Below are 18,970 nucleotides of genomic sequence, written 5' to 3'. Positions count from 1 at the left end.
TAGTCATTAAAAAAAGTTACTAAAGGAGTTCCCATCGTGGCCCAGTGGTTAACAAATCTGACCAGCATCCTTGAGGATGCAGGTTCGATCCCTGGTCTTGCTCAGTGGGTTAAGGATCTGGTGTTGCCTTGAGCCATGGTGTTAAGTTGAAGACGAGGCTCAGATCTGGTGTTGCTGTGGTTCTGGCATAGGCCGGCAGCTATAGCTCCAATTCAACCCCTAGCCTGGGAACCTCCATATGCCCAGGTGCGGCCCTAAAAAAAAAAAAAAAAAAAAAAAAAGTTATTAAAATCTTCCTTAAGAGACCAAGGAACAAATGGAACCACATCTCCCAACAGGCTGGACGACAGTGAACAATGAGTAGACAATTCTGAGGGTATGGGATTTTCAACCAAAATTTTGAGTCAGCCAAACTGTCAAATAATTGTATGTAGTATAAATGTCATTTTTAGATAAGCAAGGTCTTGGCTTTCCTTCATCCTTTTCAAGAAGTGCCTGAAGGATACGCTCCAAAAGAATTGGAGAGTAAATAAGAAAAAGGAAGACACAAAATCCAGGAAATAAAAAATACAAAATACAAGAGAAATGAAGATATTCTCAGACATCCTAGTGAGTGAAGGAAATTTCACAGGCAAGAGCTGTGTCACAAGCAGAGAGAATAACTGAGGACCCAGAGGAACAGAAAAACCCAACAGGGAAAATGAAAACTCTGCCTGATCACCTGATGTGCTGGACTATACTAAGAGTTTGGTGTGAGTTAATGATGGATTCATGGAGGTAAAAAGAGAGTCTTCTAATCAACAAGTGGAGCACAACCATATATTGAGAAGATGTCATTAAGGAAAGTATTTCAGGGTTGGGAGAAGTGATGTAAGAATGAAATGCTTATCTTCCCAAGTAAGAGGTAAATGGATAATACTTAAAACTGAAAAATATAGAGTAGCACAAACAGATTATTATGCAGAGAGATATCAGAAGAAGCCAATTCGAAAATTGAAAGAATTTTAATGGTCAAATAGAACCAAGGGTGGAACAAGCATGGCGTTTAAGTCATTTTCGGATCCAGAATTGTTTGTTTAGCTGAAAATATCTTCATAAATAATCCTGAAGAACTTACTGACAGACTTACCCAATCTTTAGTATACCGTGCTCTGCCTGAAGCAATTCCAAGTCTTTGGAAGAACACTTCAAAATCATTACCAGATCCTAATTTGCTAATCCTTTTAGGGATAAAATAAAGGATGATTTGAGTAACTTCTTCATTGAGTACAAATCAAAGCTTAATTGAATGCCATTCTTAATATTATAATTTTTTAAAATTTTCAGGAGTTCCCATCGTGGCTCAGTGGTTAACGAATCTGACTAGGAACCATGAGGTTGCCAGGTTCGATCCCTGGCCTTGCTCAGTGGGTTAAGGATCTGGCATTACCATGAGCTGTGGTATAAGTTGCAGACATGGTTCCGATCCCGCGTTGCTGTGGCTCTGGCAAAGGCCCACAGCTACCATCCTATTAGACCCCTAGCCTGGGAACCTCCATATGCCGCGGGTGTGGCCCTAGAAAATACAAAAAAAAAAAAAAAAAAAAATTTTCATGGCCATGCCTGTGGCATATATAAATTCCCAGAGCAGGGACTGAATCCAAGCCACAGGTGTGACCTTTCAACCTACTATACCTGGCTGGAGTTGGAACCTACATCTCCACAGCAACCTGTAGTTGTATTCTTTTTTTTTTTTTTTTTTTTTTGTCTTTTTGCTATTTCTTGGGCCGCTCCCGCGGCATATGGAGTTCCCAGGCTAGGGGTCTAATAACACCTGTAGCCATGGCCTACGCCAGAGCCACAGCAACGCAGGATCCGAGCCGCGTCTGCAACCTACACCACAGCTCACGGCAGCGCCGGATCGTTAACCCACTGAGCAATGGCAGGGACCGAACCCGCAACCTCATGGTTCCTGGTCGGATTCGTTAACCACTGCGCCACGACGGGAACTCCTGTAGTTGTATTCTTAACCCACTGCGCCACAGCGGGAATTCCTAAAAATATAATTTTTAAGTATATTGTCTTAAACAAGCAGAAGTAAAAAGAAAAGAAAGAGGAATGTCAATTCTATCACAAAATATCTACCCTCATGAGATCACTGTACTTCTGGATTCCTGAACCCCTATGGGGGAAGTTTCCCCACACTACCAACAAAGCAATTCTCCAGAACAGCTGGCTATTCTACAATTCAACCCAATTGTGACAGTGTCTACCCAGATACAGCAATAGATTCCACAAGTTAAAGGCTCAGTCCCATGAGATTGTTCCCCACCCCACCACCACCCCACCCACCCACTTCAGAAACCTGTGCGTCTAACCCATAGCCAGGAGCTATTGTGCAGAACTCAAACCCCCTTGAGTGCTCAACCACCAGAGGAACCTAAGGAATGATGATGTTACCTTTTCTGAACTCAGTCAGCTAAATCTTAGACTTGGCAAACTTTGTCCCAATTTTATTATGAATCCTGTTCCAGCCCTTTTATGAATATGCCTGTGCCCTTAGCTTAAAACTTCCCCAATTTTGCCATTTGTGGAGAGACGCTGCTTTAGGAAAGATCCCTGGTGTTCTCTTTATTTACTCTAAGTAAAAAATTCTTCCTTCTCCCACTCTTTGACGTGGTTGTACCTTTTGGCTCAACACCCACCAAGAGGGGAACCCAGTTTTCCAGCAACAATTTTTTTGGCCACGTCCAAGCATGGGAAGGTCCCAGGCCAGGGATCAAACCTGTGCTACAGCAGCAGCCCGAGCTGCCCCAGTGAAAATGCCAGATCCTTAACCCACCATGACACCAGGAAACTCCCCCAATAACAATCTTATTTGTGAAAGCATCACTTTTTTTTTCCAATATGCTAGAGAATTTTAAAATAAGTTGTTACTACTTATTGAAAAAAAAATACCCTTTTATTTGCAACACAATCCCATAATTCAGTAGAAAGTTTTGTTTACCTGGGCAAGCCACTGAATTCAGGTGAAGGACTTTTTTCATTCCAGCTCTCAAAAAGAGATTTGCCTTCAAACCCTTCATCAGGACTTTGGAGCTAAAAGTTTAAAAAGAAAAAATGAGAATACTTATCAACAGGTGTTTTAAAAACTAAATATCTATTACCTGGGGAATGAGTAGCTAAATTATATTCAACAAAATAAGGAATGCAATTCAAACATGAGCACTTATTAAGAATTACAACGAGTTTCTGACAATATGGAAAATGCTCATGTTATTATGTACAATGCAATTATTATTTTAAAAAATACATGGCATGTATGGAAAAGAAGCCTAACCGAATTATTACCAAGTCCTGTATTCAGATGAATGATCACAACATAAGATTTTTTTTTTTGGTTTATTTTTCTGACTTAAGAGAGGCTACTCTCAAAAATAACATACTCCTCCACCTCTTATTTATTTGTCTTTTCTAGGTCCACATCCACAGCATATGGAGGTTCCCAGGCTGGGGTCTAATCGGAGCTGTAGCCGCCGGCCTCCACCAGAGCCACAGCAACGCAGGATCCGAGTCAAGTCTGTAACCTACACCACAGCTCATGGCAACGCCAGATCCTTAACCCACTGAGCAAGGCCAGGGATTGAACCCGAAACCTTGTGGTTCCTAGTCAGATTCGTCAAACACTGAGCCATGACAGGAATTCCTCCGTCTCTTATTTTAAAAATGAAAAGCAGCAAGCTGGTTTAGGTAAGGTGTTTTTTCAAATACTGCTTTGTGCCCACAAGGCTGTCAAAGTCATTATATAGTACATAATAAAACAAATGCACTAATATTTTATTTAATTAGTTGAGTATTCCTAGTAATTTTATTAAACATGGGACTTTCAATACCTTTTCAGGTTTCACAGATGAGAAAACCAAGGAAGTAAAACAGGACCTACTCTTGAATTCCAGACTCAGAGTATTAGATGTTATGCCAAAACACTGAGCACACTGACGTGTAATTAGTATTCCATCAATATTCCATAGACAGGGACAATATATGGTATAAAAAGTTTTTATTTTATACTTAATAAAAGTCCTATGCTCTATCTTTTAAGAAATTCAATTCAAAAAGGTTTACGGACTACCTACACTGTAGAAAACTTTTTGAAGGTGCCAGCAATACAAAGTTTAATAACACATCTTACCTACCAGTGGGAACTGTAAATAATAATAATAATAATGCAGAATTCAGTATGTTAGATGCTATAATAGAAGGATGAGCAAAGGTTGATGGGAACACGAATTTACAGAAGTGTCAGGAGAGAGTCAGAAGTTATATCAACATCTCAACCTGTAAAATATTAATACGTAAAGCAACAAAATAATTTCCCTCAAGCTTATAAATTTACACAAAACTTTGATATAGGACACGGTACCACTTTATTTATTTCCAGAAATATGAATTTGGAATAAGGTAGAAACACATTGCTAAATTCTCAGATTATCACTAAATTTTGAAATGGTGCAAAATTGTCACTAAAATTTGAAATGTTACAAATCACGCCCCTGAAACAAATAAAACAGGATAAAATAAAACCCCAAATTGTCACGCATCACATAATTTCAAACCCGACCTGGAAAGCAGTGTTTTTTTCAATTGTCCAGGGACCACCCATCCACCTGGGAAACACACTTAACTGCCAAGCTTTCCTGGGGGAATTCTCTGAAACACAATGTTTCAGATATTTAATTATGTATGCATTTCATGGGAATTGATAAAAGTATAAGTACGTGGGGTGGAGCTAAGTAACAATATGAATAGATTTTTCCAAATTACACTTTTCTATTCCTGTTGGGGAAGTTAATACATTCAATGCCATGTTTATGAAACGAAACCTTAACAGTATGTTTAGGTTTTATTTAAAATCCTTGTCTGAGGGAAATGTGAGTTTTTCTTGGTCATTACATTTTAACTGGTAGTTCTGTTAACAAGGTAAATCCAGGGAGGAAAGCCCAGTTCAAATCAGGTAATCAGCAATCACTACAAAAGTGAGCTCCCTTCTTGGCGCAGCAGAAACGAGCCACAGCAATCCGAGATCCAAGCCGCGTCTGTGACCTACACCACAGCTCACGCAGCGCCGAATCCTTAACCCACTGAGCAAGGCCGGGGATCGAACCAACATTTTCTTGGATACTAGTTTGGCTCGTTACTGCTGAGCCACAACAGGAACGTCCCTTTAAGAATGGCAGCTCTCCCTGAGTCCTGAATTACTTGGTATCAGTATATGAAAGAGTAAACACTGGTTTTCAAATTAAGGAGTTAAACCGCAGGACCAGGTCCTGGTTCAGCGATCAAATAAGGTGTGTGTCTTTGGTGGCTAATGATTTTTGAGCTCAGTTTTCTTGTTTACAAATGGGGATGAGAGATGCAACGCTATTCGTGGGCTGCCTCAGCTTGGTGTGGGAAAAATGGTGTGGCATGTGTCAACAGTTTATGAGATGTTTCTATGGCTTCTTTTCCACATGAAAAAGGACACGTTATGAAACAACACAGATGTTTAACAGAATAATGTCCCCTCAAGAAAACATCATCTGTAGAACTTAAAATTCCATGGAATAATTTTTACCTCCTTTGTTAGGTTGTACACCAGGCTGTACATCAGGGGGGTACAATCAACTCTCAGAGTGTAGTTTCCTAAGAGACAAGGAGAAGGTGGTTTGTTGTCTATCTCATGTCTTTATTTTATTCATCCATTCGAAGACTCTTGCAAACTCCTTAGCCACAATGATCCTTTTAAAACCTTAAGTGTGATCAAAACTCTCCAACTTGGAGTTCCTTAGTGGCTCAGGGGGTTAAGGACCCAGTATGGTCACTGCTATGGCTCAGGTTCAATCCCTGGCCCCGGAACTTCCATGTGCCATGGGTACAGTAAAAAAAGGAAAAGAAAAGAAAAATTCAAACTCATCACTCAATAAAACTAATCATCCTCACCATGACCCTCTGGGCCACACATGAAACAACCTCAGGTCACCTCTCCAAATCGTCACCTCCCACCCCACCCAGGCACTGTTCTATGCAACACGGACACTAAAAGTAATTACCTCACAAGAGTACTGTGTTAAAGCAATGTTTTACACTTAAAGCACTTAAGACCGTACCTGCTGCTGTGGGCCCCTGGTGTGAGCTAAATCCTTTATGTGAATGTCTGTGTGATGGAAACGTAACTGAGGGCAGGAGTGCCTTTGAAAGAGGGTTATTTGAGAATGGTTTTAGTAGAAAATTTTTATTTGTAAATTTTTCATTTTAACATTCAAAAGCAAATACATGACTTACTGTATTGTTTGAGAAAAGAACATTTAATAAAATTTTAGGAGTTCCCGTCACGGCGCAGCAGAAACAAATCTGACTAGTATCCATGAGGACGCAGGTTCAATCCCTGGCCTCACTCCGTTAAGGATCCAGCGTTGCTGTGAGCTGTGGTGTAGGTTGCTGACATGGCTTGGATCCAGCGTTGCCGTGGCTGTGGTGTAAGCCGGCAGCTGTAGCTCCAATTCATCCCCTAGCCTGGGAACCTCTACATGCCGTGGGTATGGATCTAAAAGGCAAAAAAAAAAAAAAAAAAAAAAATTTTTTTTTTAGATAGGAGTTCCTGTTGTGGCTCAGCAGGTTAAGAACCCAATGCTGTCTCCATGAGGATGTGGGTTTGATCCCAGACCTTGATCAATGGATTAAGGATCTGGGGTTGCTGAAAGCTATAGTGTAGGTCTCGGATGCAACTTAGATCTGATGTTGACCTGGCTGTGGCATAAACCTCAGCTGCAGCTCCAATTCGAACCCTGGCCCAGGAATGTCCATATGCCTCAGGTGCAGCCATAAAAAGGAAAAAAAATGTTTAATATAAGACAAAGTGAGATTAGCTGTGTTCCAGTCACAGAGGAACGTGTGTCATTTGCTCTTAATCCTGAAAATGATGGAGAGACAATGCAGCTTTTTAAGACAGGAAATGACATAATCAGAAAAATCCATTGTTTAAAAAAATGAATTAAAAAATAAAATATTTAAAAAAGAACTGACACCAGAAAGAACATTATTCCACTTTCACAGATACATGTTTGGGATAGCTATTCTGTGTGGCAAAGTTGTTTCATCTTCACATCTGTTTATGTAAGAACAATAATGATCCAAGCTAACTTGTTTTGGTTTTTGTTTTTGTTTTTTTTGCTCTTTTTAGGGCCGCACTTGTGGCATATTGAAGTTTGCAGGCTAGGCGTCGAATCTGATCTGCAGCTGCCAGCCCACACCACAGCCACATCACGCCAGATGTGAGCCGTGTCTGCGACCTACGCATCACAGCTCACACCAACACTGGATCCTTAACCCACTGAGCAAAGCCAGGGATCAAAATGGCATCCTCACAGGCACTAGTCGGGTTCCTTACCACTGAGCCACAACGGGAACTCCCCAAGCTAACATGTTGGAACATGCAAGGCGAAGGCTGGAGTTTTGCAAATATTAACTTCTCTTGCCCTCACAAGAGCCTTTGAGATACGTGCTCTTAGGGATTCTACTGAGAGGTGAGAAAACTAAGCCACAGAAAGTAACAACCTGAGGTCACACAACTCAGAAGTGGCAGGGCCAGGAATAAGGCCAAGCCCTGAGACATTAACTGAGGAAAATTAGGAGGAGGAAAAGATAACTGAACTGCACTAACTTAGGGGACAGTGCAGCTCAGATATGTGGACAAAGAACATAGATGCCAAGGTACCTCCATACCTATGTAAAGCAGCCACTATTACTGACATGGCAGACTTACTAGTAAACTAAAGAAAATATGCTATCCACCCTTCATTCTTTTATTCATTCATTTGTTGCATTAACACAAACAATATTTATTAAATGAGACATTAAGAATTCAGGAGTGAGGAGTTCCCGTCGTGGCGCAGTGGTTAACGAATCCGACTAGGAACCATGAGGTTGCAGGTTCGGTCCCTGCCCTTGCTCAGTGGGTTAACGATCAGGCGTTGCCATGAGCTGTGGTGTATGTTGCAGACGCGGCTCAGATCCCGAGTTGCTGTGGCTCTGGCGTAGGCCGGTGGCTACAGCTCCGATTAGACCCCTAGCCTGGGAACCTCCATATGCCGCTGGGGTGGCCCAAGAAATGGCAAAAAAAAGAATTCAGGAGTGAAGGAGTTCCTGCTGTGGTTCAGAGGGTTAAGACTCGACAGTCTCCCTGAGGATTTATGTTTGATCCTGGCCTCACTCAGTGGGTTAAAGACCCATTCTATTCGGAAGCTGTGGTGTAGGTCACAGATGCACTCGGATTTGGCATTGCCATAACCGTGGTGTAGACTGACAGCTGCAGCTACGATGAACCCGTAGCCGAGGAACTTCCATATGTCAAAGGTATGGAACTATAAAGAAAAAAAAAAAAAAAGAATTCAGGAGTGAAGAAGTAAAATCCTGTCTGTTCCTTGCTGAAGAATATAATCTAGAAAGGGATGCAGTTTTTAAAACAACTAATTACTAATAACAGCAGTGATAGGTGCTACAATGATATAGCTTTCAAGAAAGAAAAATAAAACAAAAGATTCATGGGGCTACAGAGGAGGGAGTGGCAATGGATTGTTTGAGTTTCTTCGAAATCAACTTGAGATGGTCCCTTCATTTGAATCTCTGTTTATCAAAGCAAAGCCTGAGTTCTACAGGACCTGACTCCAATGCCCACCTCATTTCTCAAGCCTTTCCTGAAGTTGCTCTCATTCTCTCCTCTAAACTCCAAGATGAAATCTGATTACGTCTTTCTTAGAGTAAGTACCTCCATATATTAGAATCCTAGACTGATTTATTTTATCATCTATAAGTAAACTGTTCAGTCCTTGGCTGTTCTTTAGTAACCTCTAATCCCTCTGAAATCCTACAAAGTTCACTACATAAAGAGATGCTTGATAAATATTTGTCAAACTGGAAACAAAATTTAAGAAGAAAAATTCTTGGTGAAAGAGGAAATCTTGGAAATTGTTGGGTTTTTTGTTTTTTGTTTTTTGTTTTTTCAAAATTTGTATGCAGGATATTATGATGAAACAGGGATTATTATTATTATTATTATTATTTTTGTCTTTTTGACATTTCTAGGGCCGCGTCCGCGGCATATGGAGGTTCCCAGGCTAGGGGTCGAATCGGAGCTGTTGCCACCAGACTACGCCAGAGCCAGAGCAACGCAGGATCCGAGCCGCGTCTGCAACCTACACCGCAGTTCACGGCAACGCCGGATCCTTAACCCACTGAGCAAGGCCAGGGATCGAACCTGCAACCTCATGGTTCCTAGTTGGATTCGTTAACCACTGCGCCACAACGGGAACTCCAGGGATTAAATTTAAATCATATGTTTTTGCTACCCCATTCTAAAATCCTAGAAATATTTAGTTCCAAAATCGACTTAATCACTTAGCAGATATTCACCGAATCCCTACCAGAGACAAGGTAACCTGCAGACTAAACAAAGCAAAGAGTGTTGTTTTCCAAATGAGCACCCTTGGGCTCATAGCTGCTGTGAACAGGACAAACCAGCAACAGATCCCCACCGCCTATTAATGGATTTACAATCTTTGTTAGTGCATAATTTATGAACTAAACTAATGCTACTACCAAGAGTCTATCTTCTCCTGTGAGACCAACGGTATTCACCTTCTATAGAAGAATCAGCATTAATATAAGCCACACCACGCTCTTGAAGGATTCTGGAATTCTCCTATAATAAAAAAATAAGCGAATAAATAAACATTTAGCCATAATCCCTTGCTTAAAAAAAACTGCACATCTGCACTATGGAGACTTCTGAATTAAATTGGCTCAGGTTCACCCCAGATTTGACTTATAAGATTTTCAAGGACATGTCTGAAAGAATTTCAATAAAGGTCACTGGTAAGAAATAACAAGCAAAACATTTTTTAAGAATAAAACTGGGAGTTCCTGTCATGGCGCAGTGGTTAAGGAATCTGACTAGGAACCATGAGGTTGTGGGTTCGATCCCTGGCCTTGCTCAGTGGGTTAAGGATCCGGTGTTGCCGTGGGCAGTGGTATAGGTCACAGACGCAGCTCAGATCCCAAGTTGCTGTGCCTGTGGCATAGGCTGGCGGCTATAGCCCCAATTAGACCTCTAGCCTGGGAACCTCCATGAGCCTTGGGTGCCGCCCTAAAAGAACAAAACAAAAAACAAAAAACAAAAAAATAAAACTTAAGATGAAATTGTCCATATTCTTAACATGGTGAATGGAAAGAAGTTGATTTCTTAACCACACGGTAGGTAAAGGCTTCAAGTTATGTTCTCTTGTATTATGGCACCACCTACTGGTCAAAATTGATCATTGCACTGTTTTAAAGCACTGAAAAGTGTAGCAGGTTTTTTATACAAGCAGGTTCTGAATCTTCAAAACATGCAATTTTCTAAGCATCTTGACTGTAAGAAATGAAGTGAACAAACATGAAGCTATAGGTTATGAAAATAATATGCAATAGACAAATCACACCATTGAAATATTTAGGTCCTTCTTGATGCCAGCATAATTCTTTGTCTATAGGAGCATTATTTTTTTTCTTCCCCAAAGAAAACTGAACTTTACAGGGCACCTCCTAATTCCTAGGGTGTAATAGGAAGCAAGTAAATATTTATAGCATGACTTGGAAGTTAATAGAATAAATGTCAATTTCACATATATTTACTTTACAAGTAATGCTTCTGTTACACAAAGTCAATAATGAATGCAGGTAAAATTACTTTTTAAGGGACCTAGGAAATATTCTGTGGTGTAGATTTCCACCTCACCTTTAACATGATTTTAATTAGAATAGGTCATCATGATATGAGAAAGACAGTACAAGCTCAAGAGGCATTTATATGTGAATAGCTTTAAGAACTAATATTAAAAAATAGAACGTGATATCTTATGATGTTCAGTTTCTAGTGAATTTACTTAGCTACTGTCACACTCTCAGAAAATAAATATTGAATTATTTGCACAACTGACATTAAATGGCTTTAAAAACTCAAACAAAATTTAGTTCCTAAGCAATGAAGAGATTTTTACTGTTGATTTCTGATGACTATATTACTTCAAAATATACGCAATATTTTGTGATAACATAGGGGAAAAGAAACTGAAAAAGAACATCCATACTTACATAATATATACATATATATGTATAAATGAATCACATATATGTATATATACACATGTACACACACACACACACACACACACATATATATATAACTGAATCAATACTGAACACCTGAAACTAACACAATATTGTAAATCAACTATACCTCAATTAAAAAAAAAACTATTTTAGGAGTTCCCGTCGTGGCACAGTGGTTAATGAATCCGACTAGGAACCATGAAGTTGCGGGTTTGGTCTCTGCCCTTGCTCAGTGGGTTAAGGATCCAGTGTTGCTGTGAGCTGTGGTGTAGGTTGCAGATGCGGCTCAGATCCCGCATTGCTGTGGCTCTGGCGTGGGCCAGTGGCTACAGCTCTCATTAGACCCCTAGAGCCTGGGAACCTCCATATGCCGTGGGAGTGGCCCTAGAAAAGGCAAAAAGACAAAAAAAACAAAAAACCCCACTATTTTATGCAAATCAAAACTACAATGAGGTACCACCTCACAAGATCAGAATGGCCATCATTAAAAAGTCTACCAATAACAAATGCTGCAGAGGGTGTGGAGAAAAGGAAGGTAAGTTGGTGCAACCACTATGGAAAACAGTGTGGAGGTTCTTCAGAAAACAAAAATAGAAATTACCATATGATCCATCAATCCCACTCTACTGAACACTAGAGCTCTCTTCACAATAACCAAGACATGGAAACTGCCAAAATGTCCACTGACAGATGAATGGATTAAGAAAATGTGATATATAGATATAGCTATATAGATACAGATATATAGTGGAATACTATTCAGTCATAAAAAAGAATGATGACACAGCAGGTTAAGGATTGGACATTATCACTGCAGTGACTTGGGTCACTGATGTAGTAAGGGTTCAGTCCCTAGCTGGGGAACTTCCACATGTTGAGTGTGTGGCCAAAAAAAGTGAACACATAATGCCATTTGCACCAACAAGGATGCAAAGTCAGAAAGAAAAAGACAAATACCATCTGGTATTACTTACATGTGGAATCTAAAACATGGCACAAATGAACCTTTCCACAAAACAGAAACAGACTCAGACATAAAGAACAGACTGGGGGTTGCCAAGGGGGAGAGGTAAGGAAATGGGATGGACAGGGAGTTTGGGGTTGGTCGATGCAAACTGTTACAGTTAGAATGAATAAACACTAAGGTCCTGCTGTATAGCACAGGCAACTATATCCAACCTCCTGAGACAGAGCAGATGGAAAAGAATATACAAAAGAATGTATACACATGTATGACTGAGTCACTTTGCTGCACAGCAGAAATTGGCACAACACTGTAAATAACTATACTTTTTAAAAAGTTTTTAGCTATTTTAAGGAAAAAAATAATATGTTGCTTCAGACTTTCTGGAAAAAAAAGTTTGATTATTTTCTCACTGGATGGACTTGTTATTCCTACATCCTTGCAACTTAAATCCTAACTGCTTTACTACTAGGAAAATGTATCTCGTAGCAAATTATCAACTAACCTCTGCCCACTCAGTGGAACCAAAGAGACCATATTCTTCTGCATCCCAGCTTGCAAATAAAACTGTTCTTCTCGGCCTCCATCCTGAAATACATATGCATCCATATAAAAGCTGGGATAATGCATAAGATAGAAGAGATTTTAATCACCGTGCCCCACAAAAAACAACAGCGACAAATTCATTGGTTGCTTAGGATGCGGGAATTATGGTGAAAATCTTTACTTAAATTTTAATTTCTCTGGAATGATTTTCAAGTTCATCTGTCCATACAAAACAGCTCATTTGCATTGAAAGGGGGAAAACTCCAGTGAGATCATAAAATACGCTAATAGGTTTAGAAGGATTGGCTATGCACAAGAAGCCATCTGTGATCTGCAGCTGACTAGAGAGAAAGAAGGAAAGTTCTAGAAGTGGTCTGTATAATCCACCGAACCACAACCAGGAGAAAATCCTTTACATGCTGGGCTAGGCTCACCGGGACAATTGTTCAGTACCACCTGATGCTGTGACGTCACTCCATTCTCTGCCAAAATGAGTCCATTTTTAGCTCCTGTTGCTAAAAACTACAGAATTCAATTGGGAGGTTATATGCCTTGGTCATAAACACTGATTTGGGGGTTAAAGAAAGATCTTATTTCAAGCTTTGGATCTTTCACTGATTAGCAGCATGACTAAGGGAATGTTATCCCAACTTGCTAAGCTGCCGTTTTTTCAGCTGGACACCAGGAGAGGCAGGAGAAAGATAAAGATACTCCTTGAATGTTGGGACGAGTCAATGAAATAATGTTTATAAATGCAGCACTGAACAAGTGCACCCAAAAAAATGTAAGCTGTCATTATTAGAGTCAAAATTTCACTTGGGCTAATTAAGAATGTACATCCTGGAGTTCCCATCATGGCTCAGCAGTAATGAACCAAACTAGCATTCATCCCTGGCCTCACTCAGCAGGTTAAGGATCCCGCACTGCCATGAGATGTGGTGTAGGTCTCACATGCAGCTCAGATCCTGTGCTGCTGTGGCTGTGGTGTAAGCCAACAGCTACAGCTCCAATCTGACACTTAGCCTGGGAACCTCCATATGCCGTGGGTGCAACCCGAAAAATAAAAAAAAAGAATGTACCTTCCTATGTCCAAAGTTCAGTGCTTCATTTTTGTTAACTGGATTAATAGTAATATTCAAATCCCTTATTAATTATTATTCCTCAGCACTGCAGTCTTACTAATAATTAATATTATTCCCTGTATTATTAATTATTAGTCCTCAACACTGCAGTCTTTTGGCATATTCGGTACTTGTCATAGTTTGCTTTGTATTTACTACAGGGAATCTTCTTGCAAAATCATGAAACTTTTTGTAGTAACAATAATAGTACTTTTGGTAACAAACAAATTCACAAAATTAAAAATAAATTACTGTGTGGGGAAAAAAAGAATAGATCATCTTTACATCTGATTTCAAAGAGAGACATCAGGGTTTTGCGAACTGGGAGTCAGACATTTAAATTTAAACCCTGGGAGTTCCCATCATGGCTCAGTGGTTAACAAACCCGACTAGCATCCATGAGGTTGCGGGTTCGATCCCTGGCCTCACTCAGTGGGCTAAGGATCCAGCATTGCCATGAGCTGTGGTGTAGGTTGCAAACACAGCTCGGATCCCGCGTTGCTGTGGCTGTGACGTAGGCTGGTGGCTATAGCTCCAATTCCACCCCTAACCTGGGAACCTCTGTATGCCTTTGGTGCAGCCCTAAAAAGACAAAAAATAAAAGTAAAAAAATAAATCCTGATTTCTCTGACTCTGCCACACACCAGCTATACAACACTGAGTGAGTAATTACTTGATTCTGTAAACATTGGTTAACTTATTTGTAAAATGAAAACAGAAATAACCAGGTAAATATCTCCTTGGTCCTATCAGTTGAAAACAGCTAACACAAGGGATAACTGTTTCTTTGAGAAAGCAAGTACCATTGCAAATGTAACTTTTTTTTTTTTAACCATTTTCATTGTTCCAAAAAAAAAAAAAAAAAAAAGATCACATTTGCTGTCCCCAGACACCTTGTTTGCAGGGTCAGTAAACAAAGTGAGCAGAAAGTCCTTTCTGCTCTCAGTGTGTGAGGGTTATCTTAAAAAGCAACCATTTGAACCAAATGTTATTTTGGTTTTCATACGAAGATTCTAAAATGATTGAAGGAATGCTGCTAAGGCTATAATCTTAACTTCTGGGAGAGAAACCAATGAGAGAGAATGCAGATATCAAAATTTTGACAGCATCCTATTAGGCAAGAAGACCAGCATTTTTCGGAATAAGCTACCATCTCCTCAGTCAATTGGTGTACCTGACTTGAGGCCTGGGGCTGGATGAGCCCAAGGAACTTCTGCTCCCATGTCTCAGACCACAACTCTTTGGGGTTTGGGGGTTTTGTTTGTTTGTTTTGGCCACACACACCACAAGTGGAAGTTTCCAGGCCAGGGATCCCCGCCACAGCAGTAACCACACCCACAGCAGTGACACTGCCAGATCCTTAGCCCAGTGAGCCATCAGGGAATTCCCAGGACACTGCGGTTTATGACCTAGTTCTCGTGTGCAGTCTCCAGGAAAGAAACCCATCTCTGGAGGTTCCTCTGGGGTGTGGTGGGTGAAGGACCTGCACTGTCACTGCACTGGCTCAGGCCTTGTTGTGGCACGGTTCCCTCTCTGGCCTGGGAACGTCCACATGCCGAGAGCGTGGCCAAAAACCAAAATCGAACAGAAAACCCTCATTCCCATCATTTTAGTTGCTGAGAAAAACCGCTAACAGTATGATTTCTTTATTTAAGATTATTATGTAATGTATATAAATAAATGCAAAAATGAATAAACAATGTAAATAACCAACACAAGCAATAGAGCCACTAGTTATTAAAAGCTACTTTCCGCCACTAAGTACTACTAAGCACTCTATACCACTAAGATGATCCAGTTTGCATGGAGCCTCTCTGTTGGCCTTCACACAAAAAAAGGTGACATATGCACACTTACTTAACTGAGGACCAAACTGAGATTCAGAAAATTTCTCTTTTACCAATTACCTTCTGGACTTCCCGTCGTGGCTCAGTGATTAACGAATCCGACTAGGAACCATGAGGTTGCAGGTTCGATCCCTGCCCTTGCTCAGTGGGTTAAGGATCCGGTGTTGCCATGAGCTCTGGTGTAGGTCACAGATGCGGCTCAGATCCCGTGTTGCCGTGGCTCTGGCGTAGGCTGATGGCTACAGCTCTGATTAGACCCCTAGCCTGGGAACCTCCATATGCCGCAGGAGTGGCCCTGGAAAAGGCAAAAAGACCAAAAAAAAAAAAAAAAAAACAAACAAACAAAAAACCCCAATTACCTTCTTTTTTCAGCTTTCCAAAACTCCTGACAATTTCATGAACCACAGCTGCTCCACTCTGAGGGTCAATGCCACCGAAGACCCACGAGTCACGGTGTCCTCCAAGAATGACATATCTGTCTAAAAAGCATCATTGCAAAATTACTTGCCATCCCAGGTCAAGAACAGAGCAAACTGCAAATGACTCAGTAGCAGCTAAAAACAAAGCACATAGCGAGGTTCCTGAAGACATGTGTACATAGGTCATTTTGTTCTGAACTTGATGTATGAAGAAAATATGAACATGATAATGTCAATGGTGACGGTAATTATGTCAGCAATGACAACTGAGCATAAAACTGTCCTTGTGCACCTCTTATCCTGTATTACCCTCTTTCCTACTTACACTTTGTTTCCACTATCTTCAGAGAAAGAAAACACAGTGGCCACAGGAGTTCTCCATTTCTTGTTTCTCCCATTTATTTTTTAAGGTACAGCTCAAAGATTCTAACCCTCCATGATCTGCTCCTATTTTCTACAGGGAGAGGGAAGGAAGCCCCACCCAGCTTTCAGGGCAATCTTTTCATATGCAGTTAAGCACTTATGACACTTAAAGGCAGGGGGCGCTTCTTGTCCCTGGTCTGTCTTCTTAAAAACAAAAACAAAAAAAAAAAACCCCTCCATTCCCAATTCCCAGCACAGAGCTGGCACACAAGAGGTACTCAGTGAGATTCAAAAAACAGCCTGCTGTATATTGTTTAGTGCTCATTGAAAGCATATCGATATTCTTGGGTTCCCGTCGTGGCGCAGTGGTTAACGAATCCGACTAGGAACCATGAAGTTGCAGGTTCAATCCCTGCCCTTGCTCAGTGGTTAAGATCCGGTGAGCCGTGAGCTGTGGTGTAGGTCGCAGATGTAGCTCGGATCCCGCGTTGCTGTGGCGCTGGTGGAGGCCGGTGGCTACAGCTCCGATTAGACCCTAGCCTGGGAACCTCCATATGCCGCTGGAGTGGCTCTAGAAAAGGCAAAAGGACCAAAAAAAAAGAAAGGAAAAAAAAAAAAAGCATATCAATATTCTTTATCCCTGAAAAAAAGTACTGGTTGCTTATAAAAAAGATACACAATTTAATTATTTCTGTTTTGGTAAGAGGTATATAACCATATAGTTCCTAAGAAGCCAAAACTTAGTGAGGTAAGATTATTATTTTTTTTTTTTTTTTGCTTTTCAGGGTCACATATGGAGGCTTTGTAGGACCACATATATGGAGGTTCCCAGGCTAGGGATCTAATTGCAGCTAGACCTGCTGGCCTACGCCACAGCAACATCAGATCTGAACCACATCTGCAACCTACACCACAGCTTCACGGCAACGCCAGATCACTAGCCCACTGAGCGAGGCCAGGGATTGAACCCACAACCTTGAGGTTCCTAATCAGATTCGTTTCCACTGCGCCATGACAGGAACTCCCGTTAAGATTATTTTTAAAATGTATTAATGAGTAGGTCTTCTGAAATCATATGGATGCCACCTATCTAAATATTTCAAGGATTTCAATGTAAAATAACACTATATAAAGGATTTATTAGTTTAAGGTTACTTTACTTTTCTAAGAGTGTTATTTATCACTATCAAGAAGATATTTTTCTCCATGCAAATATGCAGTAAACAAATCCAGAAAGCTCGGATTAAACACCTGTAAACCATTTCTCCCTGACCTTCCTCTCTGATCCTTTCTTTCTTTTCTCTCTCTTTTTTCTTTCTCTCTCTCTTTTTTTTTTTTTTTTTTTTTTTCCTTTTTACAGCCACAGCTGTGGCCTATGGAAGTTCCCCAGCTAGGGTCGAATCGGAGCTGCAGCTTTGACCTACACCATAGCCATACAGCCGTGGCAACATCATCAGATCCAAGCTGCCCCTGTGACCTGTGGCACAGCTTGTAGCAAGGCTGGATCCTTAACCTGCGAGGCCAGGGATCAAACCCACATCCTCACAGAGACAACATTGGTTCTTAACCCTCTGAGCCACAATGGGAACTCCCCTCCCTTGCCTCTGTCATTGAAGCATACATAGTGTTTCACTAACCTTGGCCATCTAACCAATCAACATTAACTTTCTTCACAACATGCATCACAATGCAAAACGACCTCCCATTGATCTATTTCGTGTTGATGTACACTCCATTAGGACAAAAAGTTGCTTTGCTTTGTTCACCCTATGTTCCCAGAGCTCAGAGCAGTACCAGGCACCAAAGAATTGCCAGATCGATATTTGCTGAGCAAACGATTAATTTACCTGGTTCCACCGCCCCTCTGAGAGTTCCAATCACATTGTAAATTCTCTTCACTTTATTGTCGGAATGGATGTGCATTTTGACTTTTCTAATGCAAAAATAAAGGAGACAGAATCACTTTGCTGTACAGCAGAAATCATCACACACCTAGTAAATCAAATACACTTCAATAAAACTTTAAAAAATAAAGGAAAAAGTCTAAAAATACTGGTTAACAGCTTGCAACCCACAACTTTCAAATCTTACATTGTTCTGAAGATTTCTAAACTCACAAAGGCAAGAATTACAACGCCCAATTGTCCAATTGGAAGGATTTATGTGTATTCCCTTCTTCAACCTGTTCTTTCTGCTGGTAGTTAGTGGATAGATTTTACTTTTCAGTCCTCCTCTGGTGTTTTGAAAAAAGGTTTCCTCCCCCTAAAGAGAGTTACAATAAAAAATAGTCTCTTAACTGGGTAGAAAAGTTTCCAGTAAAACCAGGACCGACATTGTAAGGCACGTGGAGACTTCCTTTCCAACTGTCATCTGGGGGTGCGGATCCACCCATTTTTCTGTTGAACACAAAAAGAAGTATTAGCTGAAGGAAAACTGTAGTTGTAAGTGGAAATGTCATTGAACTTGCATCCTTGAGTGCCTGCCCATAATAGCTTCTCTGAGTCGGGCAGTACAAAGTGCTTTGCATAGGCTATGCCATTTAACCCT

At 40.7% G+C, this 18,970-nt stretch overlaps 1 protein-coding gene across 1 annotated transcript in view; it reads right to left on the bottom strand.

Annotated features, from left to right (window-relative positions):
- The window catches only part of FOLH1B (folate hydrolase 1B), a gene marked incomplete at its 5' end in the record, with an annotated part of 56,652 nt that overhangs the window by 7,423 nt on the left and 30,259 nt on the right, over window positions 1-18,970 (bottom strand). The window contains 8 exon segments of the mRNA NM_214384.1: window positions 1,130-1,220; window positions 2,987-3,078; window positions 5,594-5,661; window positions 9,652-9,715; window positions 12,633-12,715; window positions 16,001-16,120; window positions 18,271-18,356; window positions 18,721-18,819. Coding sequence (NP_999549.1) covers window positions 1,130-1,220; window positions 2,987-3,078; window positions 5,594-5,661; window positions 9,652-9,715; window positions 12,633-12,715; window positions 16,001-16,120; window positions 18,271-18,356; window positions 18,721-18,819 — 703 coding nt within the window.

This window comes from Sus scrofa, chromosome 9 (genome assembly GCF_000003025.6).
Source record: "Sus scrofa isolate TJ Tabasco breed Duroc chromosome 9, Sscrofa11.1, whole genome shotgun sequence".
NCBI lineage: Eukaryota > Metazoa > Chordata > Mammalia > Artiodactyla > Suidae > Sus > Sus scrofa.
The sequence above is the reverse complement of the archived record's forward strand: the minus strand, read 5'-3'. Positions and strand labels throughout refer to the sequence as shown.